The sequence below is a fragment of the Galeopterus variegatus genome, unplaced genomic scaffold (assembly GCF_000696425.1).
Source record: "Galeopterus variegatus unplaced genomic scaffold, G_variegatus-3.0.2 Scaffold291, whole genome shotgun sequence".
Lineage (NCBI taxonomy): Eukaryota > Metazoa > Chordata > Mammalia > Dermoptera > Cynocephalidae > Galeopterus > Galeopterus variegatus.
Window position 1 is genome coordinate 100102 of NW_007726402.1, and position 19981 is coordinate 120082.

A 19981-nucleotide genomic window follows, 5' to 3' on the forward strand; every position below is an offset into this window, starting at 1 on the left:
GGGAGCGCTGCTGCGCTCCCAGCACCGCACTCTCCTGAGTGCACCACGGGCTCGGCCCAAGTATATTTTTAATAAATTTGTCTAACAAATTGGGTATTAAACACAGCATGAAGTTTCTAAAATTTTAGGATGAATTTCAAATAAAATTCAGATCGCTACAACCTACAGGCAAAATAGGTGAGACACGGATTGAAGTCCCATTAAAAGGAAATGTGTACAACTGCATGCCATATTCTTTAACACCATCAAACAGTACAGTGCATTTTCTGTTATCACATGATATGAACGAATGGCTCAAAAATTATTTGAAGGAGATTGAATGTGGCTTTTGTTTTACCTGGGTTTCATAAGTCTGTAAATTATGTTTGAAAATGTTCTCTTTGTGTTCATTTACAATGAAAGTCCTTTGAGAGTACAGTAGTCAGTGACTTACTTTTAGGTACTTTATACTTCTTCAAGCATTTTGCTTTTTTCACCATGAAGATGAATAAAGACGTCATTGAGAAAAGCCAACGAATAATGTCCTGGTTTATAATTTCTTAAACTACATAGATGTTCCCAAGTTTAAATTATAGTTAAAGAAACTTGTTTTAAGATGATTTCAAATTAAAATAGGTGGTGACAGGAGGTCCATAAAATAAGGTCTCTTAGTAGGGATTATTAAAAGCAAATTTTATCCACATATTAACTTCAAATAAGTATACTACTATTAGTCACACATTCTACTAGCATAACGTAAGTTCACTTTATTTTCAATTATGATGTCCCGATTTTATTTCACATAATTGACTGATGGAAATAAAAATCAATTAAATAAACAACTGATTGAAATAAATTATTTACCTTTTGGCTATTTTATAAAAATAAATCCTAAATAACAGAAATCAGTTTACTTTAAACCATTGAAAATAAACCAACCTACAAAAAGAAGGTCTTTTTTTCATGTTTCCTCAAGTGGCCTTGAATACTGGAGTTTCTATGTTAAACCACATCCCACCACTACTGAACACTGATATCTGACATTTATCATAATGCTGATTAAATTATCCACTTGGGTTCAGAGAGGAAAATTAAAAAGTAACCCAGTGAGCACGTGCATAAAAAAATAAGTAACATTTTCAGTCCCTATTTATCTCAAAGTTCTTCTAAAGAAGAGACAGTAAAACTTTTAAATATCCAATTATGATGTTTTTGGAAGACAAAACAAGTGGGGATAAAAGGTAGTAAATCCGGCTTGTATACTGAGCAGTGCTCCAAGGAATTAAAGCTTGCTAAGAATCAACAGAACTTTCCATAGACACATGCTGCAAGGATCATAGACTCATGTTGGGTTATAAAACCATTTTTATAATTTATTCCTTCATTTTTGCTATTCTGACTTTTAGACAAAAGGAATCACACAATAAAGTATGAATGAAATAATCAAGGGCAACTATTTCAAAATAAAAATGAAACACCTGAAAACTAAGAAAGATATTCTCAGAACATAATGTTTGAGAACAAAAAGAAGTTCTATTTACCACATTTGCTGCTTACTAATGTTCCTCTTATTTTGTTATGCAATAACAGGATCTCATTTAGAGACTCTGGCAGCATAACATGAGTTCATGATATCTGCGGTTGTAATGTCCTAACCAAATTCATATCGTGATTCAAAGTCACACAAACAACTTTAGCCAATAGTTAGATTTTTACAATGCACAGCTCTTCATATGGATCCAAACAAGAAACAAATGAAAAAGAGAATAAACCACAGCTGTTTCCCTCAGTTCAGCAAAGAGGTGTAATCAGATGTAGTTAAAGTTGACTTTAGATAAATCAGCTACTCAGTTTTGTGTGTCAGTTCAGATGGATTTAACTGGTTAAATCAAGAGAGGAACAAAAATCTATCTGGGTTTTTTCCCAACTGTAAGTTATTCTAAACTCGTGGACTTTGAAAATATACTCTGAAGCTTTATTTAAAAAAAAAAAAAAAAATCTTTAGATGCCTGCTCAAACATAGTATACACTGTATTTTCAAGAGTTCATTCAATTAATACTTTATGATGATCTGTTTTTGCTTGCAAAGAATGTCAACTGGATGATTTAAATAAAAGCAGAAGAAATAAAGGCAAGAAAAATCACAAATGTTAGAGCAATACGTTGAAAAGGCTGAAGAGGTCTGGACCTGGTAGCTGAAAAGTTGAATTATTATTGATTCAGGTCTAACCATAGATGACCTGCTACAACTTGGAAGGAGATACTCAGAGTAACTGAAACCAAGCACCAGTGTTCAATTGATTCATGAAAGGTTTGAGTTCATTATTTACTTATATGAGTTCTCTTATGTTTGATAAAGAATTTAGTATACAACTTCTAGGCTAGGATTTTCTGGAATTATTAAGGTTAAGAACTGATGATGATGGCCAGCCCGGTGGCGCACTGCTACAGTGCGCCGCTTGGGAGCACGGCGGCGCTCCCGCCGAGGGTTCGGATCCCACATGCAGACCGGTTCCCGCTCACTGGCTGAGCGAGGTGCGGACGCAGCGCTGAGGGTTGCGATTCCGTTGCCGGTCCCGGTCCGGTACGGGCGCGACACTGAGGGTTGCGATCCGTTGCCGGACACGAAAAAAGACAAAAAGGAAAAAAAAAAAAAAAAAAAAGAACTGATGATGTCCCTGATGACTAGAAAGACTATCTTTGAAGAGATAGACTTTCCATGCAAGCAACTAAATTGTCCCCAGTAATTAAGAAAAAAGTGGTTCTAACCCTGTTATGAAGCAATCACTTAAAAGATCAGCCTTATTTAAATTATTTGTGTAAAAAGAAATAATCTCCACTATACTTGTCCTTATGTATGAGAAGGATTACTCTTTGTTTGTTTCCTTTAATATTTTTGAGAATCAAGCACATTTCCGTAGCATGTGTTTCAGGTCATACATGAGGGTCCTTCAAAAAGTTCGTGAAAGAACAGAATTTAAAGGTAATATGAATCTTCCCGTGAATTTTTGAAGTACCCTCATATAAGTCAATTATTATTCAGGAAATTTAACAGCCTCAAAACAATTTTTCCAAAAGTAAATACCATTTTTTTTGTAAAAGAGAACACTTCAGTTACTCACAGGCCCTGCACTGACATGTGAACCCCTGTATTATGTTTGATTCCACTGCTCCTCAGAAGTCAGGATTTTGTGAGCTTCTTGGTGTCTCCTGGGATATAAAGTACATTCCTCCATTTACGTTCCTCCCCATCAACGTTTGAAGAAATAAAAATAATAATGAATTTTAAAAGTTACATAAAATTTTCATTGGTAATAAGAGTGTTACAATTACTTGGCAAACTGTACATAGCTGTAAAAAGTAGCCATGAAGATGAATTGAAACCAGATGTCCTGGGTTCAGTTCTCAGTTCAGCCTTTAACTAGCTGCCTGATCTTAATTTCTGTGTCTCAGATTTCTGTTCTGTAAAATAAGGTTGGTAACAATACATCCTTTATAGGATTATGGTGAAAATGATTTGAGATAATTTTTAGAATGACAAATAGCACATTTAGAGATGTTCAAAAATGACTAAGTATTGTTTTTAAGAATTATTATTTAGAAACACTGTACAGATAAAGTGGAGTGCAAAAAATAACATAATATTTATAAGATTGGACTCTACATTTTTATACTTAAGGTCATGGAAAGTTGAGTAGTAAAACCCATGTCAGAAAATTTGACGTTTTCATTAAAATATCTATGTTTTGAATTTGGGTATATATTCTCTTTCATTCATTTGATCTATGGATTTAAAAATACCTTCTTTAGATACCTGCACATACATTATACCGTATTTTCAAAGCTGACTTATCTGATGACTTACAATGTATTTGTTTTACTTGCAAAAGATGTCAACTGGATGAATTAATTTTATTTATGTATTAATTCTGAAATTCAGCTAAATTGACTTAGCCAAAGAATAATCTTATCATACCTTAGCACAGTGGAAGTTGATAGAAGCTTTATGACCAGCTCTTCGAAGTGCAGAAGGATAAAAGTGAACAGATATCTCTTTGGTGTTGTGAGGAGGTATGATCAGCTGTGAAAATTTAGGAAAAAGCAACAGAGAAAAAAATCAATATTTAAAAAAGACGTATGTATTTCTTAACTGACAGGTTCTGGTGATACGTATATATGGGGTAAAGAATTATATTTCAATGCACACATGCAGTGTGTAATTATCAAATCAGGGTATTTATCAAATCAGGCTAAAATTTATCATTTCTTTGTGATGAGAGTATTTGAGCCCCTCTTTTCTAGTCATTTGAGAACAATGAATACAATGAATTATTTTTAATTATAGATGGCTACCACTAATGTAGTCCACTAGAAATTACTTTTCTTATCTAGCTGTAGTTTTGTATCCAAAATCAATATTTTTGTTTGAGTCAACATCTTTATGTGCTAGGTATATTCAGGGCTGATGTTTGGTGATTAATGTGTTGCCTTACTTGAGTCTGTAGAGTATTAATTTGAGTGACTTCTTTAGAGATTGTGAAGGAAGCCCGTGATTCCATCACAATGTAATGAGGGCTTGATTATCTTATGTCATCAAAATGCTACACTGGGACCAATATAATATGTAATATCAACACTTATAGAATGAGAGAATGAATGACACATGTCTGAAAATTAAGCCAGTTATTTTTCACTAGTTAATTTTGGCAGATAATCTTCAAAAAAGCCACAACTTCAATTTAGCAGTATCATTAAATCCTTGTAGAATATAGCACTTGGTGTTTAATAAACTCTGATAATGACCATGAAATGCTAATGAAAACTTAATATTATATTTCCATCAGAGTCACCTTCTTACTATATATGTGTGGTTTATCTACTGCAAATATTTTGATCTCAGGTTGGCTCTCTTTTTGATACTTCAAATATTTTGAGGTTATCATTTAATATACACTTAAGGATTGTAAGTTAACTTCAATATCAGCCTTACCCCCACAAATAAGAAAAATTGCATTTCATATAATCTTTCAACTTAGCAAATATGAAAAAAATAGTTTATTCTTTCTATGGATAATGATACTGATATTTATATCTTTCCACCTATCTATAGAGAGAGAGAAGAAAGAATACCATATATTGAATTGGAAAGATTATAAAATACTACATTAATTTGTTTTTTAATTCTAGTTCTTCCATTTACTAACCATGCGATCTAAATATTTTAGCCTCTCGCTTCAAATTCCTCTTCTGTAAGCAAAAATTGAGGTAGTGTATCAAGCAGTAATTCAGTTAAAAATCTTTTATTTCCACCTAAAACTCACTGACATTCACTGAAGAATGTTATCCCCACAGTTTTAAGGAAGTAAAGATAAACACCACTGGTAGGCATTTAACAGCAGCAAACCTACTAGTTTAGTGTAATGGAATATAGCTAATATGTTAAAAGTAGGACCATTTTGAACTTAAAAACATTTCATTTCAAGTAAATGTCATCATGAGAAACATTCCAATGTGTGAGTTTGCACTGGATCCTAGTTTAGGAGGGAAAGTTAATCTTGTGACAGTTGAGTAAACTTGAATTCAGATGGATACTAGATGATCTTAAGAAGAAACACAAAAAGTACTCATGATTTGTAATGATGGACATGATAATAATATTGTTTTGATCACCACATACTGTACACAAATACTGATAGTCAACTCTGTACCCCATAAATACATATAAATATTTTTTTTAAAAGAACCAAAAAAGATATGTAATCTGAACTAATTAGGTTGAAATATCATGAAGCCTGCAACTTACTTCCAGTTGAACAGTAAGAAATATGAGAGGGAAGTAGGAGACAGAGAAACATGTGGAAATCATTAATAATATATGAACTAAGGTGGAAGGTATAAGGTTGTTCACTGTAGTATTCCTACAACTTTTGTATCTGTTTGAAATTTTTCATAATATATATTTGGAGGGAAGCAAGTATTTTATATCATTATTTGGCTTCATAATAATTATATGCTTATTTATTGAAGTATTTATGAGTTAAAAACAATATTTAAAAATCCTTATGTGGGGCCGGCCCGGTGGTGCACTGCTGCAGTGCACCGCTTGGGAGCACGGTGGCCCTCCCGCCGAGGGTTCGGATCCCACATACAGACCAGTTTCCGCTCACTGGCTGAGCGAGGGGCGGGTGCAGCACCGAGGGTTGCGATCCCGTTGCCGGTCCCGGTCCGGTACGGGTGCGACACTGAGGGTTGCGGTCTGTTGCCGGACAGAAAAAAAGACAAAAAGGAAAAAAAATAAAAAAATAAAAATCCTTTTGTGAACACAAATATTATGCAATGAAAGCCAAGAGTAAAGGTTCACATTCATATACATGTATATATACATATATAATTATATAAATACATATATTGCTTATATACTTGTTATTATATGTTATTTTATTAATAGTATATATAATTTGTCAATTTATTATCATTATCATTATCTGTGCTCCTATATGTTTTATAATATATAATGCTATTTTTTGATATATAACTTTTTGAGTTGATTGCATATTCGGTGCTAATTAGTGTTAGTTGAATACTTGGTGCTCAATAGTGTTTGAAAAATAAATAAAAGAACGAATGGACTAGAAAATCATGGTTGGAACTGTTAGAACAGAGTCTGTATTCTTAAGTATGCAATGTAAGTTGACATCTGCAATATACTGCATTTTTTTTTCCCTTGGACCACAGAATAGAGTCTTCTCTAGAAGCAGAGATATAAAAGATATAAAACACCATTTTCTAATGAGGAATTTTAGTTACATGTAAACTGTATTCTGAGCATCATGTTCTGTATAAATTATGAGAAATATGATGTTAAGTGATACAAGCATGTGTGTGCATTTCAATAAAGTTTTCTGAGATTAAAATGTATACACTAAATTTACCAATATAATAATTAGTGATTTCTAATTTGGCATATTATGTCAGCTAAGAGCTAATCTCATATTATGATATTAGTTGGCAACTAGTGGTTGACAAGAGAAAGATGTTAAGATAGAAATAAAGAAATCAAAGTAAAGATTTATTAATCATTAAATGGCATATAGTAAAAGCCTTTATTTAAAGACCATGTCTACTAGCAGGGCTTCATGATTTACCATGAGATTTCCTAATGAAAATAATCTATTGTAATTACCTTTTTTTTTTCCTTTTTGTCTTTTTTCATGACCAGTAACAGGATCGCAACCCTCAGTGTTGCACCCGTACCGCGACCGGCAATGGGATCGCAACCCTCAGTGTAGCGCCTGCACCATGCTCAACCAGTGAGTGGACCGGTCTCTATATGGAATCTGAACCCTCAGCAGGAGCGCTGCCGCACTCCCAAGTGCTGCACTCAACTGAGTGCGCCACCGGGCTGGCCCGTAATTACCTTTTTGAAGTTTATCTGAATGTATGTGGTTTGGCATTCACTGTAAATAACTGATGTTCTATGCTTTGGAAACATAGATAGTGATGCCACAACTTATGATCGTATTTTGTAACTTGGAGGAAGAAGAAAAGTGATTTGGGCCCATTGACTGGCACTAGTCTCTGCCAGGACCTAGGAATGAGAAAATGTGATAGAGGAAAGAAGAGAGATGGGCAGAACTTTCTGCACTGTTTGGAACTGTGTGTAGGGAGTGGGGGGTGGGTAGAAACTCAGGAAGGGCTAGAAAAGAACTGGTCTCTTGGGACCCTGGAAAAGTATGATAACTTGAGTTAAAATCATATTACTGGGAAACTACTACTGATTAATAAAATGGTCAAAGTAAAACAGAAGCAGGTCATCTAGAATTCAGTGATAATGAGCATGACTGTAGCATACATAATCTCAAACACTTAAATTAACATGATATTGTTTTATCAATTTCTTAAATTCAGGAGGAGATGTATACAAGAGAAAATTCTATTTTTAAATTTTAGGAATTTAAAAATGTATTAATAATTCAAATAATACTTCACAAGTATCCCAAAATCAGAATTAGAAAATGCTCTAGTAGCAGTAGGCTCATAGCTTTTGAATGCACTTACTGATGATCCTCTGTTAACATCCTGGGCAAAATTTTCAGAATTACTGTTTGTTGCTTGCAATTCTAAAGTTTCATGTATAGGATTAACTAAGGGAATGATCTGAGTGGCATATCTGGAGAGAAAAATAAGCTAGTGAAGTTGCTGGTATTCATAAACTCGCTCAATGATAATTTCATAAACTTGTTGATGACTATGAATTGAATTGTGTCCATAAAGTATATGTGGAAGTTCTAACTCCAAGTATCTCAGAATTCGATGTCATTGGAATTAGGGTTGCTTCATATGTAATTAGTTAATGTGAGGTCATACTGGTATAGGGTGGGCCATTTATTCATTATGACTGGTGTCCTTATAAGAAGACCATGTGAAAACAAACAAGATGGCCATAGCACAATGGAAGAAGAGATTCAAGTGATATATCCACAAGCCAAGGAAATCCAAGGATTGCTGGAAAGCGCCGGAAGATAAAAGAGGCAAAGAAGAATTTTCTTTTGCAGGTTTCAGAAGGAACATGGTCCTGCTGGCACCTTGATTTTGAACTTAGCGTCTAAAACTGTGAGACAATAAATTTATGTTGTCCTTAAGCTACCCAATTTTTGGTGGTCATTATGGGAGCCCTAGAAAATTAATAACATGACTTTTATGAGTTTCACAATAGGAATAATCATTTACAAACTAATGACATTTTGCTAAATTAAATAATCCTTGATTCTGTTTTTATTTTTGAGACCATATGTTATTCCATACTTGGTATTGGAATATATTCCTGTTTTAGGAGCAATGTTTATCCATTGTTTTATACCTGCTAAATCCAGCCAAAAGTCAACATACTCTAGAAGTAATAATAGAGTAATAAATTCACAAAATTTCCATTCACAACATTAACAAGATCCTAACTGCTGATGATGAGTAAATGACAAAAAAGAAAAAAAAATGGCTGGTATTTATACTCAAAGCAAAGAAACCACGAGGGTTCATAATTATCAACCAACCATCACATTTAATGGCTTTTGATGTACAGAATCCAAATTGTCATCTTGCCCCACTCCTTGGACATGGAGGGGAGCACCAGACCACGTGCTCTGGCCTGCACTAAAGTGAGCCTAGCAGAACTGTACAGCTAGAAGAGGCCTCTCTACACTCCTTGGGCCTGGAAGGGAGCATCAGCCCACAGGGTCTGAACTGCTGAGGTGAGCCCAGCAGAACTGCAAGGTGCTAGGGGCTCACGCTATGACCAAAGATTCTGCAACAGGACCCAAGGTGGTTTAAAATAACCACCACCACACATGCTCTCAAGCAAAGACAATTCACCACCACAGTAGCAACCACGGCCACTCCACAGCAAACCTCAGTGTAATAGAAGAAGCAAACCCTCTACCAAATGACCAAACATGAGCAAGAACAAAAAATACTAGAAGGTACAAACCAACAAGAAGAAATGACACCACCAAAATAATACAGTAATGCACCAAAGTCAGACTCCATGAAACAGAATCCTTGAAACGTCTGAAAAAGAATTTTGTGCAACAATCATAAGAAAACTTGAAGAAATAAAGGAAGACTCAATTAGAGAACACAATGAAACAAGAAAAAAATATCCAGAATATGAAGGAGGAAATCTACAAAGAGATTAATGTCATAAAAAAGAGTGTAGCAGAACTTCTAGAAATGAAAGATTCACTCAATGAAATTAAAAAAAAAAAAAAAAACAAAACCAAGAGCATAGCAGCAGGTTAGAGCAAGCAGAAGAAAGAATTTCTGATCTCAAAGATAGTCTTTTCAAAATAACAAAGGTGGATAAGTAAAAGAAAAAAGAATTTTAAAAAAATGACAAAAATCTAAGTGAGGTAACAGACAAACTTAAGCACACACACATCCAAATGATGCATGTTTCGGAAAGGAAGGAAAGGAAAAGGTGTTGAAAACCTATAAAAAAAAAAAAAAAAAAAAAAAGAAAGAAATTAAAATAACGAGGAAAATATAAGAAAGATAGCAGACAATCTCAAGCCCTCTAACATCTGAATTGTGGGTATTCCTGAAGAGGAGGAGAAAGTAAAAGGTATTGAAAACCTACAGAAGGAAATAGTAACAGAAAACTTCCCAGGTGTAGAGTAAGATACAGACCTTCAGGTCCAGGAAGCTCAAAGGTCTCCAAACAGACTCAATCCAAAAAGATCTTCTCAAAGACACATTATAGTTAAATTTGCAAAGCTCAAAGACAAAAAGAGAATTCTATAAGCAGCAAAAGAAAAGCATCAGGTCACTTATAGGGGAGCACCCATCAAACTAACAGCAGACTTCTCAACCAAAACCCTACAAGCCAGAAGAAAGTGGAATGATATATTCAAAATACTAGAAGGGGCCGACCCGGTGGCGCACTGGAGAGTGCGCCGCTTGGGAGTGCGGCAGCGCTCCTGCTGAGGGTTCGGATCCCATGTGGAGACCGGTTCCTGCTCACTGGCTGAGCGCGGTGCGGGCGCAACACCGAGGGTTGCGATCCTGTTACCGGTCAGTAAAAAAGACAAAAAGGAAAAAAAAATGCTGGAAGAAAAAAATTGCCAGCCAAGAATTCTTTACCCAGCAAGGCTCTCCTTCAGTAATGAGGGAAAAATCGTGTATTTCCCAGATAAACAAAAGTTGTGGGATTTCACCACCACATGACCAGCACTGCGAGAAATTCTCAAGGGAGTCATTCATCTGGAATCTGAATAATGTTGACCACTATCACAAATACACAAGAAACAGCAAAACCCACTGTTAAAACAAAAATGCCAATAAGAAAGAGAAAGAAGCTAAATCATCCCACCTTAAATTCCCAACTAACATTGGAGAAGAGAAATAAAAGGGAAAATAATGATCAAAAGATATTTAAGCCATCTAAACAAGAAGCAATTAAATGACAGGAATTAAGCAACACTTGTCAATAACTACCCTAAATGTGAATAGACTAAACTCCCCATTCAAAAGACACAGACTGATTGGATTAAAAAGCTACAGCCAAGTATATGCTGTCTTCAGGAGACCCATTTCACCTATAGAAACAAACAAAGACTAAAAGTGAAGGGATGGAAAAAGATATACCATGAGAATGGAAACCAAAAATGAGTGGGAGTAGCTATTCTTACATCAGACATAATAGACTTTAAACCAAAAAACGTAAAAAGAGACAAAGAAGGTGACTATATAATGATAAAGGACTCTATCCAGCTAGAAGACATAGCAATCATAAACATGTTTGCACCCAACACTGGAGCACCCAGATACATAAAGCAAACATTCTTAGGTCTAAAGAAATAAATAGGACCTAATATATTAATAGTGGGTGACCTGAACACCCCTCTCTCAGTACAGGACAGGTTTTCCAGGCAATTAATCAACAAATAGACACAGGATTTAAACTGCACCATAGACCAACTGGATTTGGCAGATGTATAAAGAACATTTCATGCAACAACTAAAGAATACACATTCTTCTTATCAGCTCAGGTATGTTCTCCAGGATAGACCACATATTAGGTCACAAATCTAATCTCATTAAATTTAAAAAATATTGAAATCATTCCAACTATCTTTTCAGACCACAATGGAGTAAAATTGGAAATAAACAATAAGCAAAACTCTGGAAGCTATACAAATACATGGAAACTAAATAGTAGGCTCCTGAATGACCTATGGGTCAAAGAAGAAATTAAAGAGGAAATCAGAAAATTTTTAGAAGCTAAAGAAAATAAAGATACATCATACCAAAACCTTTGGTATCCTGCAAAAGCAGCACTAAGAGGCAAATTTCTTGCAATAAAAGCTTATATCAAAATAATGGAATGACTTCAAATAAACTACCTAACACTGTGCCTCAAAGAACGGTGAAAAACAGCAAACCAAATCTGAAGGTAGTATACAGAAAGAAATAATTAAGATCAGAGAAGAACTAAATGAAATAGAGACCCAAAAAACAATAGAACATATCAACAAACAAAAAGTTGTTTTTTAGAGAAAATAAATAAAAAAAAAAAAAAAGAAGAGAGAAGATCCAAATAACAAAAATCAGAAATGAAATGGGAGACATTACAACTGATACCACAGAAATACAAAGAATCATTAGAGACTATTATAAACAAAATTGTATGACAACAAATACAAAAATCTGGAAGATATGGATAAGTTTCTAGACACATACAAACTACCAACACTGAACCAAGAAGAGATAGAAAGCCTGAACAGACCGATAACAAGCAAGCAGTTTGAAGCAATAATTAGCAATCTTCCAACAAAGAAAAGTCCGGGTCCAGATGGTTTTACAGATGAATTCTATCAAACTTTTAAAGAGGAGTTAATACCAATTCTCCTCAAACTATTCCAAACAATTGAAATAGAAACTACTGTCCCAAACTCGTTATTTGAGGCCAACTTAAATCTGATACTAAAACCATATAGATAAAACACAAAAAGAAAATTATAGGCCAATATCCCTGGTAAATCTATATGCTAAAATCCTCAACAAAATATTAGTAGTCAGAATACAGCAACATTTAAAAAAATTAGACACTATGATCAAGTGAGATCCATCCCAGGGATGCAGCGATGTTTCAGCATATAAAAATCAATAAATGTGATGGATCACATCAACAAATTCAAGGACAAAGACCATATGATTATCTTAGTAGATGCTGAAAGCACATTTGACAAAATTCAACATCAGTTCATGATCAAGACTCTCAACAAATTATAGAAGGAAAATATCTCAACATAATTAATTCCATTTATGACAAGCCCACTGCCATTAGTTCTCAATGGGGAAACACTGAGGGCCTTTCCCTTAAGAGCAGTAACAAGACAAGGATGCCCACTCTCACCACCTCTATTTAACATATTACAAGAGGTACTAGCCAGAGCAATCAGGCAAGAGAAAGAAATACAAGGAATCCAGACTGGAAAAGATGATGTCAAACTTTCTCTATTTGCAAATGACATGAGAGTATATATAGAAAAACCTAAAGGTTCAATCAAAAAACTCCTAGAGCTGGCAAGTGACTTCAGTAACATTGCAGGATACAAAATAAACGCCCCCAAATCAGTAGCATTGATATACTCAAATAATGAATTAACAGAAAGAGAAATAAAATAAGTAAGCCCGTTTACAATTGTCATGAAAAAATAAGATACCTAGGGATCAATTTAACCAAGGAGGTGAAAGACCTCTACAAAGAAAACTGTAAACCATTTCTGGAAGAAATTAAAGCAGATACAAAAAGATGGAAAGATATTCCATGCTCTTGGATTGGAAGAATTAACATTGTGAAAATGTCTATACTACCCAAAGTAATCTACGGATTTAATGCAATCCCCATCAAAATACCAATGACATTCTTCACAGAAGTGGAGAAAACTATCTTACCTTGTCATATGGAGAAACAAAAGACCCCAAATAGCCCAAGCAATCCTGAGTAAAAAAAAATAGAGCCGGAGGCATAATACTACCTGACTTCAAATTATACTATCAAGCTATTATAACTAAAATCGAATGATACTGGTATAAAAATAGACATTCAGACCAGTGGAGTAGAATTGAGAACCCAGAAATCACCCCTCAGGCTTATAGCCATCTGATATTTTACAAAGGCAACAAAAATCTACATTGGGGAAAAGATTGCCTCTTCAACAAGTGGTGCTGGGAAAACTGGATATCCATATGCAGAAGAATGAAACTAGATATGCATCTCTCACCATACACCAAAATTAACTCAAAATGGATTAAAGACTTAAGTATCAGACCCAGAACTGTTACATTACTAAGGGTAAACATAGGTGAAACACTTCAGCAACTAGGTCTGGGCACAGACTTTATAAACATGAGCCCAAAAGCATAGGCAACAAAAGAAAAAATAAACAAATGGGACNGAAATTAAAGCAGATACAAAAAGATGGAAAGATATTCCATGCTCTTGGATTGGAAGAATTAACATTGTGAAAATGTCTATACTACCCAAAGTAATCTACGGATTTAATGCAATCCCCATCAAAATACCAATGACATTCTTCACAGAAGTGGAGAAAACTATCTTACCTTGTCATATGGAGAAACAAAAGACCCCAAATAGCCCAAGCAATCCTGAGTAAAAAAAAATAGAGCCGGAGGCATAATACTACCTGACTTCAAATTATACTATCAAGCTATTATAACTAAAATCGAATGATACTGGTATAAAAATAGACATTCAGACCAGTGGAGTAGAATTGAGAACCCAGAAATCACCCCTCAGGCTTATAGCCATCTGATATTTTACAAAGGCAACAAAAATCTACATTGGGGAAAAGATTGCCTCTTCAACAAGTGGTGCTGGGAAAACTGGATATCCATATGCAGAAGAATGAAACTAGATATGCATCTCTCACCATACACCAAAATTAACTCAAAATGGATTAAAGACTTAAGTATCAGACCCAGAACTGTTACATTACTAAGGGTAAACATAGGTGAAACACTTCAGCAACTAGGTCTGGGCACAGACTTTATAAACATGAGCCCAAAAGCATAGGCAACAAAAGAAAAAATAAACAAATGGGACATATCAAACTAAAAAGCTTCTGCACAGCAAAAGAAGCAATCAACAGAGTGAAATGACAGCCTACAGACTGGGAGAAAATTTTTGCTAAGTACGCATCTGACAAGGGATTGATATCCAGAATATACATAGAACTCAAGCAATTATACAGTAAAAAAACAAATAACCTACTGCTTTGCCTACCATGGATTTGTCATGGAGCTCTTTCCCCTGGGTGATGGAGCCACCAAAGATTACTCAAAGCCCATCTCTTCTGAGCAGTGAGAAGCCCCAATGGGGTTAATCTCCCCGAACCCTCAAGAGAGAGGCATTCCTTCCATTTGGGAAATTAACCCCCAATTGGGGTCCTTTTCCTGCATTTATTCTACAGACCAGGAAGTTACAGGAAGAGAACATAGGTAGGGTTTTTGCTAAGTATTGTTTAACAAGTTTAACATAGAAGCTGGTAATGTTCAGTAAAACAATCAAGGTGACATTCCATAATGCAAGAAGTTAAGTCGATCCACCAACAAAAGCTTGATCTTAGCAAACATTCTCTCTCCTTACTGCAATTTCCTAGTATCTTTACATTTCAATCAGTAAACTGTCTGTCCCTTGAGCCAGCAACCTTGCTATGCTACAATTCTTTATCTTACAACAAAGACTAGCCTGGGGAAAAATTTCCTGTCTTTTGCAAGGTTAAAATTTTATAAGTACTTTTAAGAAGTTAAGCTAAACCTGAATTGCATTGCTTTGGAACACCAGGCCCTGGGAAATACATTTGCTTTATGTAAACTCCACAATAACCCAATTAAAAACTGGGCAAAGGAGCTGAATAGATATTTTTCAAAGGAAGACATACGAATGGCCACCAGATACATGAAAACATGCTCAACGTCACTAGTCATCAAGGAAATGAAAATTAAAACTACATTGAGATACCACCTCACCCCAGTTAGACTGGCTATAATCAAAATGATGGTGAATAACAAATGCTGGCAAGGGTATGGAGAGAAGTCCTACACTGTTGTTGGGACTGTAAATTAGTACAACCACTATAGAAAACAGTATGGAGGTTTCTCAAACAACTAAAGATAGATCTTACATATGATCCAGCAATCCCTCTTCTTGGTATATACCCAGAGGAATGGAAATCATCATGTTGAAAGGATACCTGCACTCCCAGGTTCATTGCAGCTCTGTTGACAACAGCCAAGACATGGAAGCAACCTAAATGTCCGTTGATGGATGATTGGATAAGGAAACTGTGGTATATATACACCATGGAATTCTACTCTGCCATAAAAAAGAATGAAATACTCCCATTTGCAACAACATCGATGAACCTGGAGAGACTTATGTTGAGTGAAATAAGCAAAGCACAGAGGGATAAAATACCACATGTGCTCACTAATATGTGGGAGCTAAGAGAGAAAGAAGGAAGGAAAGAAAGACCACAGTGCACTGGTCTTACAGAGGGAGGGAACATTCCTAGGGCTACAAAGTGGAGGGGGTGAAGGGGGGGAGAAAGGTAGGGGGAAAATTGGGTGGTGGACACGGGGTACAAAAGTAATTTCTGGTAATGGGTATGCTGCCAGTATGAATCTGGCCCTCCCATCACAGGCAAGAGGGGTGACAATTAGCTTTGTATTGCATGAATACTAATAATAAAACTAACTAGCTAACTAACTAACTAACTAAATAAATAAATAAAAATAAACCATTTATAGCAAACAAATCACAGCAGTAAGCAGAGTATCTGAAACACTGAATTATTCCTCCTTTCTTTTGCTGGTTAAAAAATATTTGTAAAAAAACAATTTTTCTTTTCAAACTTGGAAGTACTGGGTAATAGAGAGGTAAAATAAAAATTCCAAGTAATAAAACCAGAAAAAAAATAACAAAAATACAAATTGTCATCTTGCATTATCTTTCTGTAACATTGAAATATAGCATCATAATTCAATAATTTTATCTATGTTGGATTTTCTTATCTCTATTGACTTTAGTTTACAATTCAAAATAATTAAATAAAAATATGTAGGTGTATCTGTAATAAAAGTAATGAAATCATCACAACACATATATTATTAATTTTCACAATATCATCATGGTCCTGTGACAGAAGAAAATTAGCAATATGTGGTAAGTAGAATTCAGTTAATTAATTCAAATTATATAATTGCAAAAGGAACCATTTTCCTGATTATTATATAAAATTTTTGACAGGCTCTTGGGTATTCAAATACTAAGGAGTCAATTATCTGGCCAACTTTGTTCTAGGCAATACATATTTATCTTAAGTGTTTTTGCTATTAGCACCTTTACTTTCATCTCCACTCCTCAGATTTCCTGGTACTTGACCTTCCACAGAAATAGAAACATAATCTATTTTATCAATTAAAACCATCAACCTATATTTATTTTCTAAGATATTTTCCAGAGAACAGTGTGTGCTCTCCCAAAGTGTACCTACATCCAGTTTTAATGAAAAAGATAGTTGCTCTTGTTAATCAAAGAACTAAGATCCATACCCATCTGTCTCATTTCATTAATATGCAAAGTGATTTTAACGTGTGAGGAAACCTGTGATTTCAAATCATTACTTATTGAGGCTCACTCAGGAATGGAAAAGATAAATAAGGCATGCCATCTGATCTACTTGGGGTGGCTGGAATGAGGTGGGACAACATGTTCGGGGGCAGAATAGAAGGGGCCTCACATACCATGCTAAGGCACTTTTCATTTTGAAGGCAACAAAGTGACCTTGAGTTTCTTGTTTGTGTGCTTATGTTTTTAAACAGGAATGATGACATACTCAGATATATTTATGCCAAAAAAATTTTCCTGGCAGCAGGATGAAAAATAAACTATAGTGAGAAGGGAGTGGAAGCCGAGACTAGTTATAATTATTATGGTATGATAATCCAGGAGATAATGAGGACCTGAGCTACTGCACTGGCCAACAGAATAGAGAGGAGGCAAGAGATTTTAGAGGTACTGGACAGGAAGGAGAGATACAAATTGGTGAAAGTCTGTGTTTGGAAGGGGAAGGGACAAGGGGAAGGAAGGTCCTATATATGGATCCATAGGACATGTGGCTGGTTCATTGGTGAATTGTCAAATTAATTTAGTAAATAGCAGTTAGTGTAATATATTTAAATGGAAGCCAGGCACAAAAGGTCACTTTGTATGATTCAATTTTTCTGTAATATCTAAAATAGATAGAGATAGAAAGCAGTTTAGTGTTTGCCAGGGTCCTTGGGGAAGGGGAAAGTTGTAGCAACTGGTCAATGGATAAAATTTCCTGTTGGGGTGATAAACATGCTTTGAGACTTGATAGAGGTGTGGTAGCAAGACAGTTGAATATTCTCAATGACACTGAATTGTATACTTTAAAATGGCTAATTTTATGTTATGTGGAATTTTCCTCAAAAAATATAAACATAACGGGAAAAATTAAATGAGATAGATAGTATCAGAGTTTATCATACATGGGATGAGTGAGTATTGTTCATGAAGTTCTTGTGTGTGTGTGAGTGTGTTTTGTAGGTTGCAAAATAAAATAGATTTCTTGATGTGGGTTACAGTCAAAAAAGTTTGAAAACCACAGCTTGGACAGCTGGTTGCATGGTGAGGAAGCTAAATGAGACAAAATACAGAGGAGGTAGCTTTACTGGGAGAAAGTAAGCCTGTGGCACATTTAATTGAATGTCTACCATGCAGATGGAGACATGAGTCTGAGGTTCGGGAGAGGTTCCAGCCTGAGCTACAGAGTTACAATACGAAATAAAACAAGATATATTCGGTCCAAAATGTGTAGTACACAATAGAAATAAAACAAGATATATTTGGTCCAAAATGTGTAGTAAAACACTCATGTTTATAGCTTAAACAGATTCCTGTTTACATTTTCATTATAAATAAAAAAATGGCATTGCAAAATAAAAAAAGAAATTACAGTTAAAATTCTGTCAGCACATGTTGCAACTGTGAAATAAAATGAACTGTATTTCAAAACACTCACTAATCAAAGATATGAAAAACCATAAGTTTTGTGGGGATAAAATCAATTGCAAAGAATTAATATAAATTGATAGCATTTGAAATAGGAAAAGATCCAGAAAGCAAGAAAGCTGTATGTAGCTTATGATTGCCAGTGGACTAAGGAGAAAAATAAAGAGGTGCTTGATTCATTCTTCATCCAGAAAAAAATTTTGAATCGAATCGAATCTAGTGAACTTTCTTTGTTGGTCTTGCCAGTAATTAGAGATGAGTATTATAGATTATAAATGCTATGTATTGAGGATTGTTAACACATATTATTTAGGGACGAAAATGAAATTTCTTAAGAGTTTAAAATGTTACCACTTTCCCTTTGGGTTCCATAATTTTCCACAGCCACAATAATTTTTTTTCATTAAGACTCTTTCAAACTTATTAATATACAATCATAAAAGAAAAATTAAAATATTACATGTCTGAACAATGAAGAACGAGAAAGGTAATTTCAATGTGAACCAAGCACCTTAAAAACCAATTAGAGGGTAAAGGGGACATGGGAACACTGTACTGTTTGTTTAATTTCTTGTGAGGCTTAAACTCTTTCAAAATTAAAAAGATTATGCAGAATTTAGGTGATGAGAATACGTTATGAAGGACTAGGAAGAATGTACTTACCATAAAATGCATAAAGGAAAAGATGCCTCTGATACATAAAAGTTCCCGGCGTAACTGAATTAAATAAACTTAATTTTACCAATTATTTATTATATGACTATTACCTATCATTCTGTGATTCATTAATAACAACCCGTATTGCAAACCATGGATGATAATTAAGGCTGTCTCTGACCTGGAAGTGCAAATGCTTAGTCCTCCTGTTTACTCCACTCTTCTGTGCTTACACTCAATACAAAGCTGCTAACAACTAAACGTATATCTCCAACCTGAATGCTTCCACTGCACTCCATGCTTAACATCAAACTTCTTTCTCAACATTCATATGTCTAATAAGCACCCCAAATTTACAGGCCCCAAACTGAGCTCCTGATATCTATCTTTAAACCAGCTTTTTTGGTGGTCTTCTCTGTCTCAGCAAATGATGACTTTTTTTTTCTAGTTGCTCTGACCAGTAACCTTAGTGTTACCCATGTCCTCCTGTTTCTTTCATACCTCACATACTTTATTCAGCAAAGCACACAAGCTCTGCTTTCAAAAATAAACCCTAATTTGGGCACTTCTCACTATACTCACTGTTAACACTCTGGTCCAAGCTCCTATCACCTTGGTCCTGGATTAGTATAATCACCTCCTAACTGATACTTCTCTCACATCACACTCAGATATCAAATCCAGATAGATGGTAGATCTAAATATAAGAGTTATAAATAATACATTTT

General features: G+C 34.9%; 1 protein-coding gene across 1 annotated transcript in view; it reads right to left on the reverse strand.

The window, feature by feature from the left end:
* The window catches only part of LOC103585964 (putative uncharacterized protein CXorf30), a 118759-nt gene that overhangs the window by 72406 nt on the left and 26372 nt on the right, over window positions 1–19981 (reverse strand). The window contains 2 exon segments of the mRNA XM_008567075.1: window positions 3956–4060; window positions 8038–8149. Of these exon segments, the coding sequence (XP_008565297.1) occupies window positions 3956–4060; window positions 8038–8149 (217 nt within the window).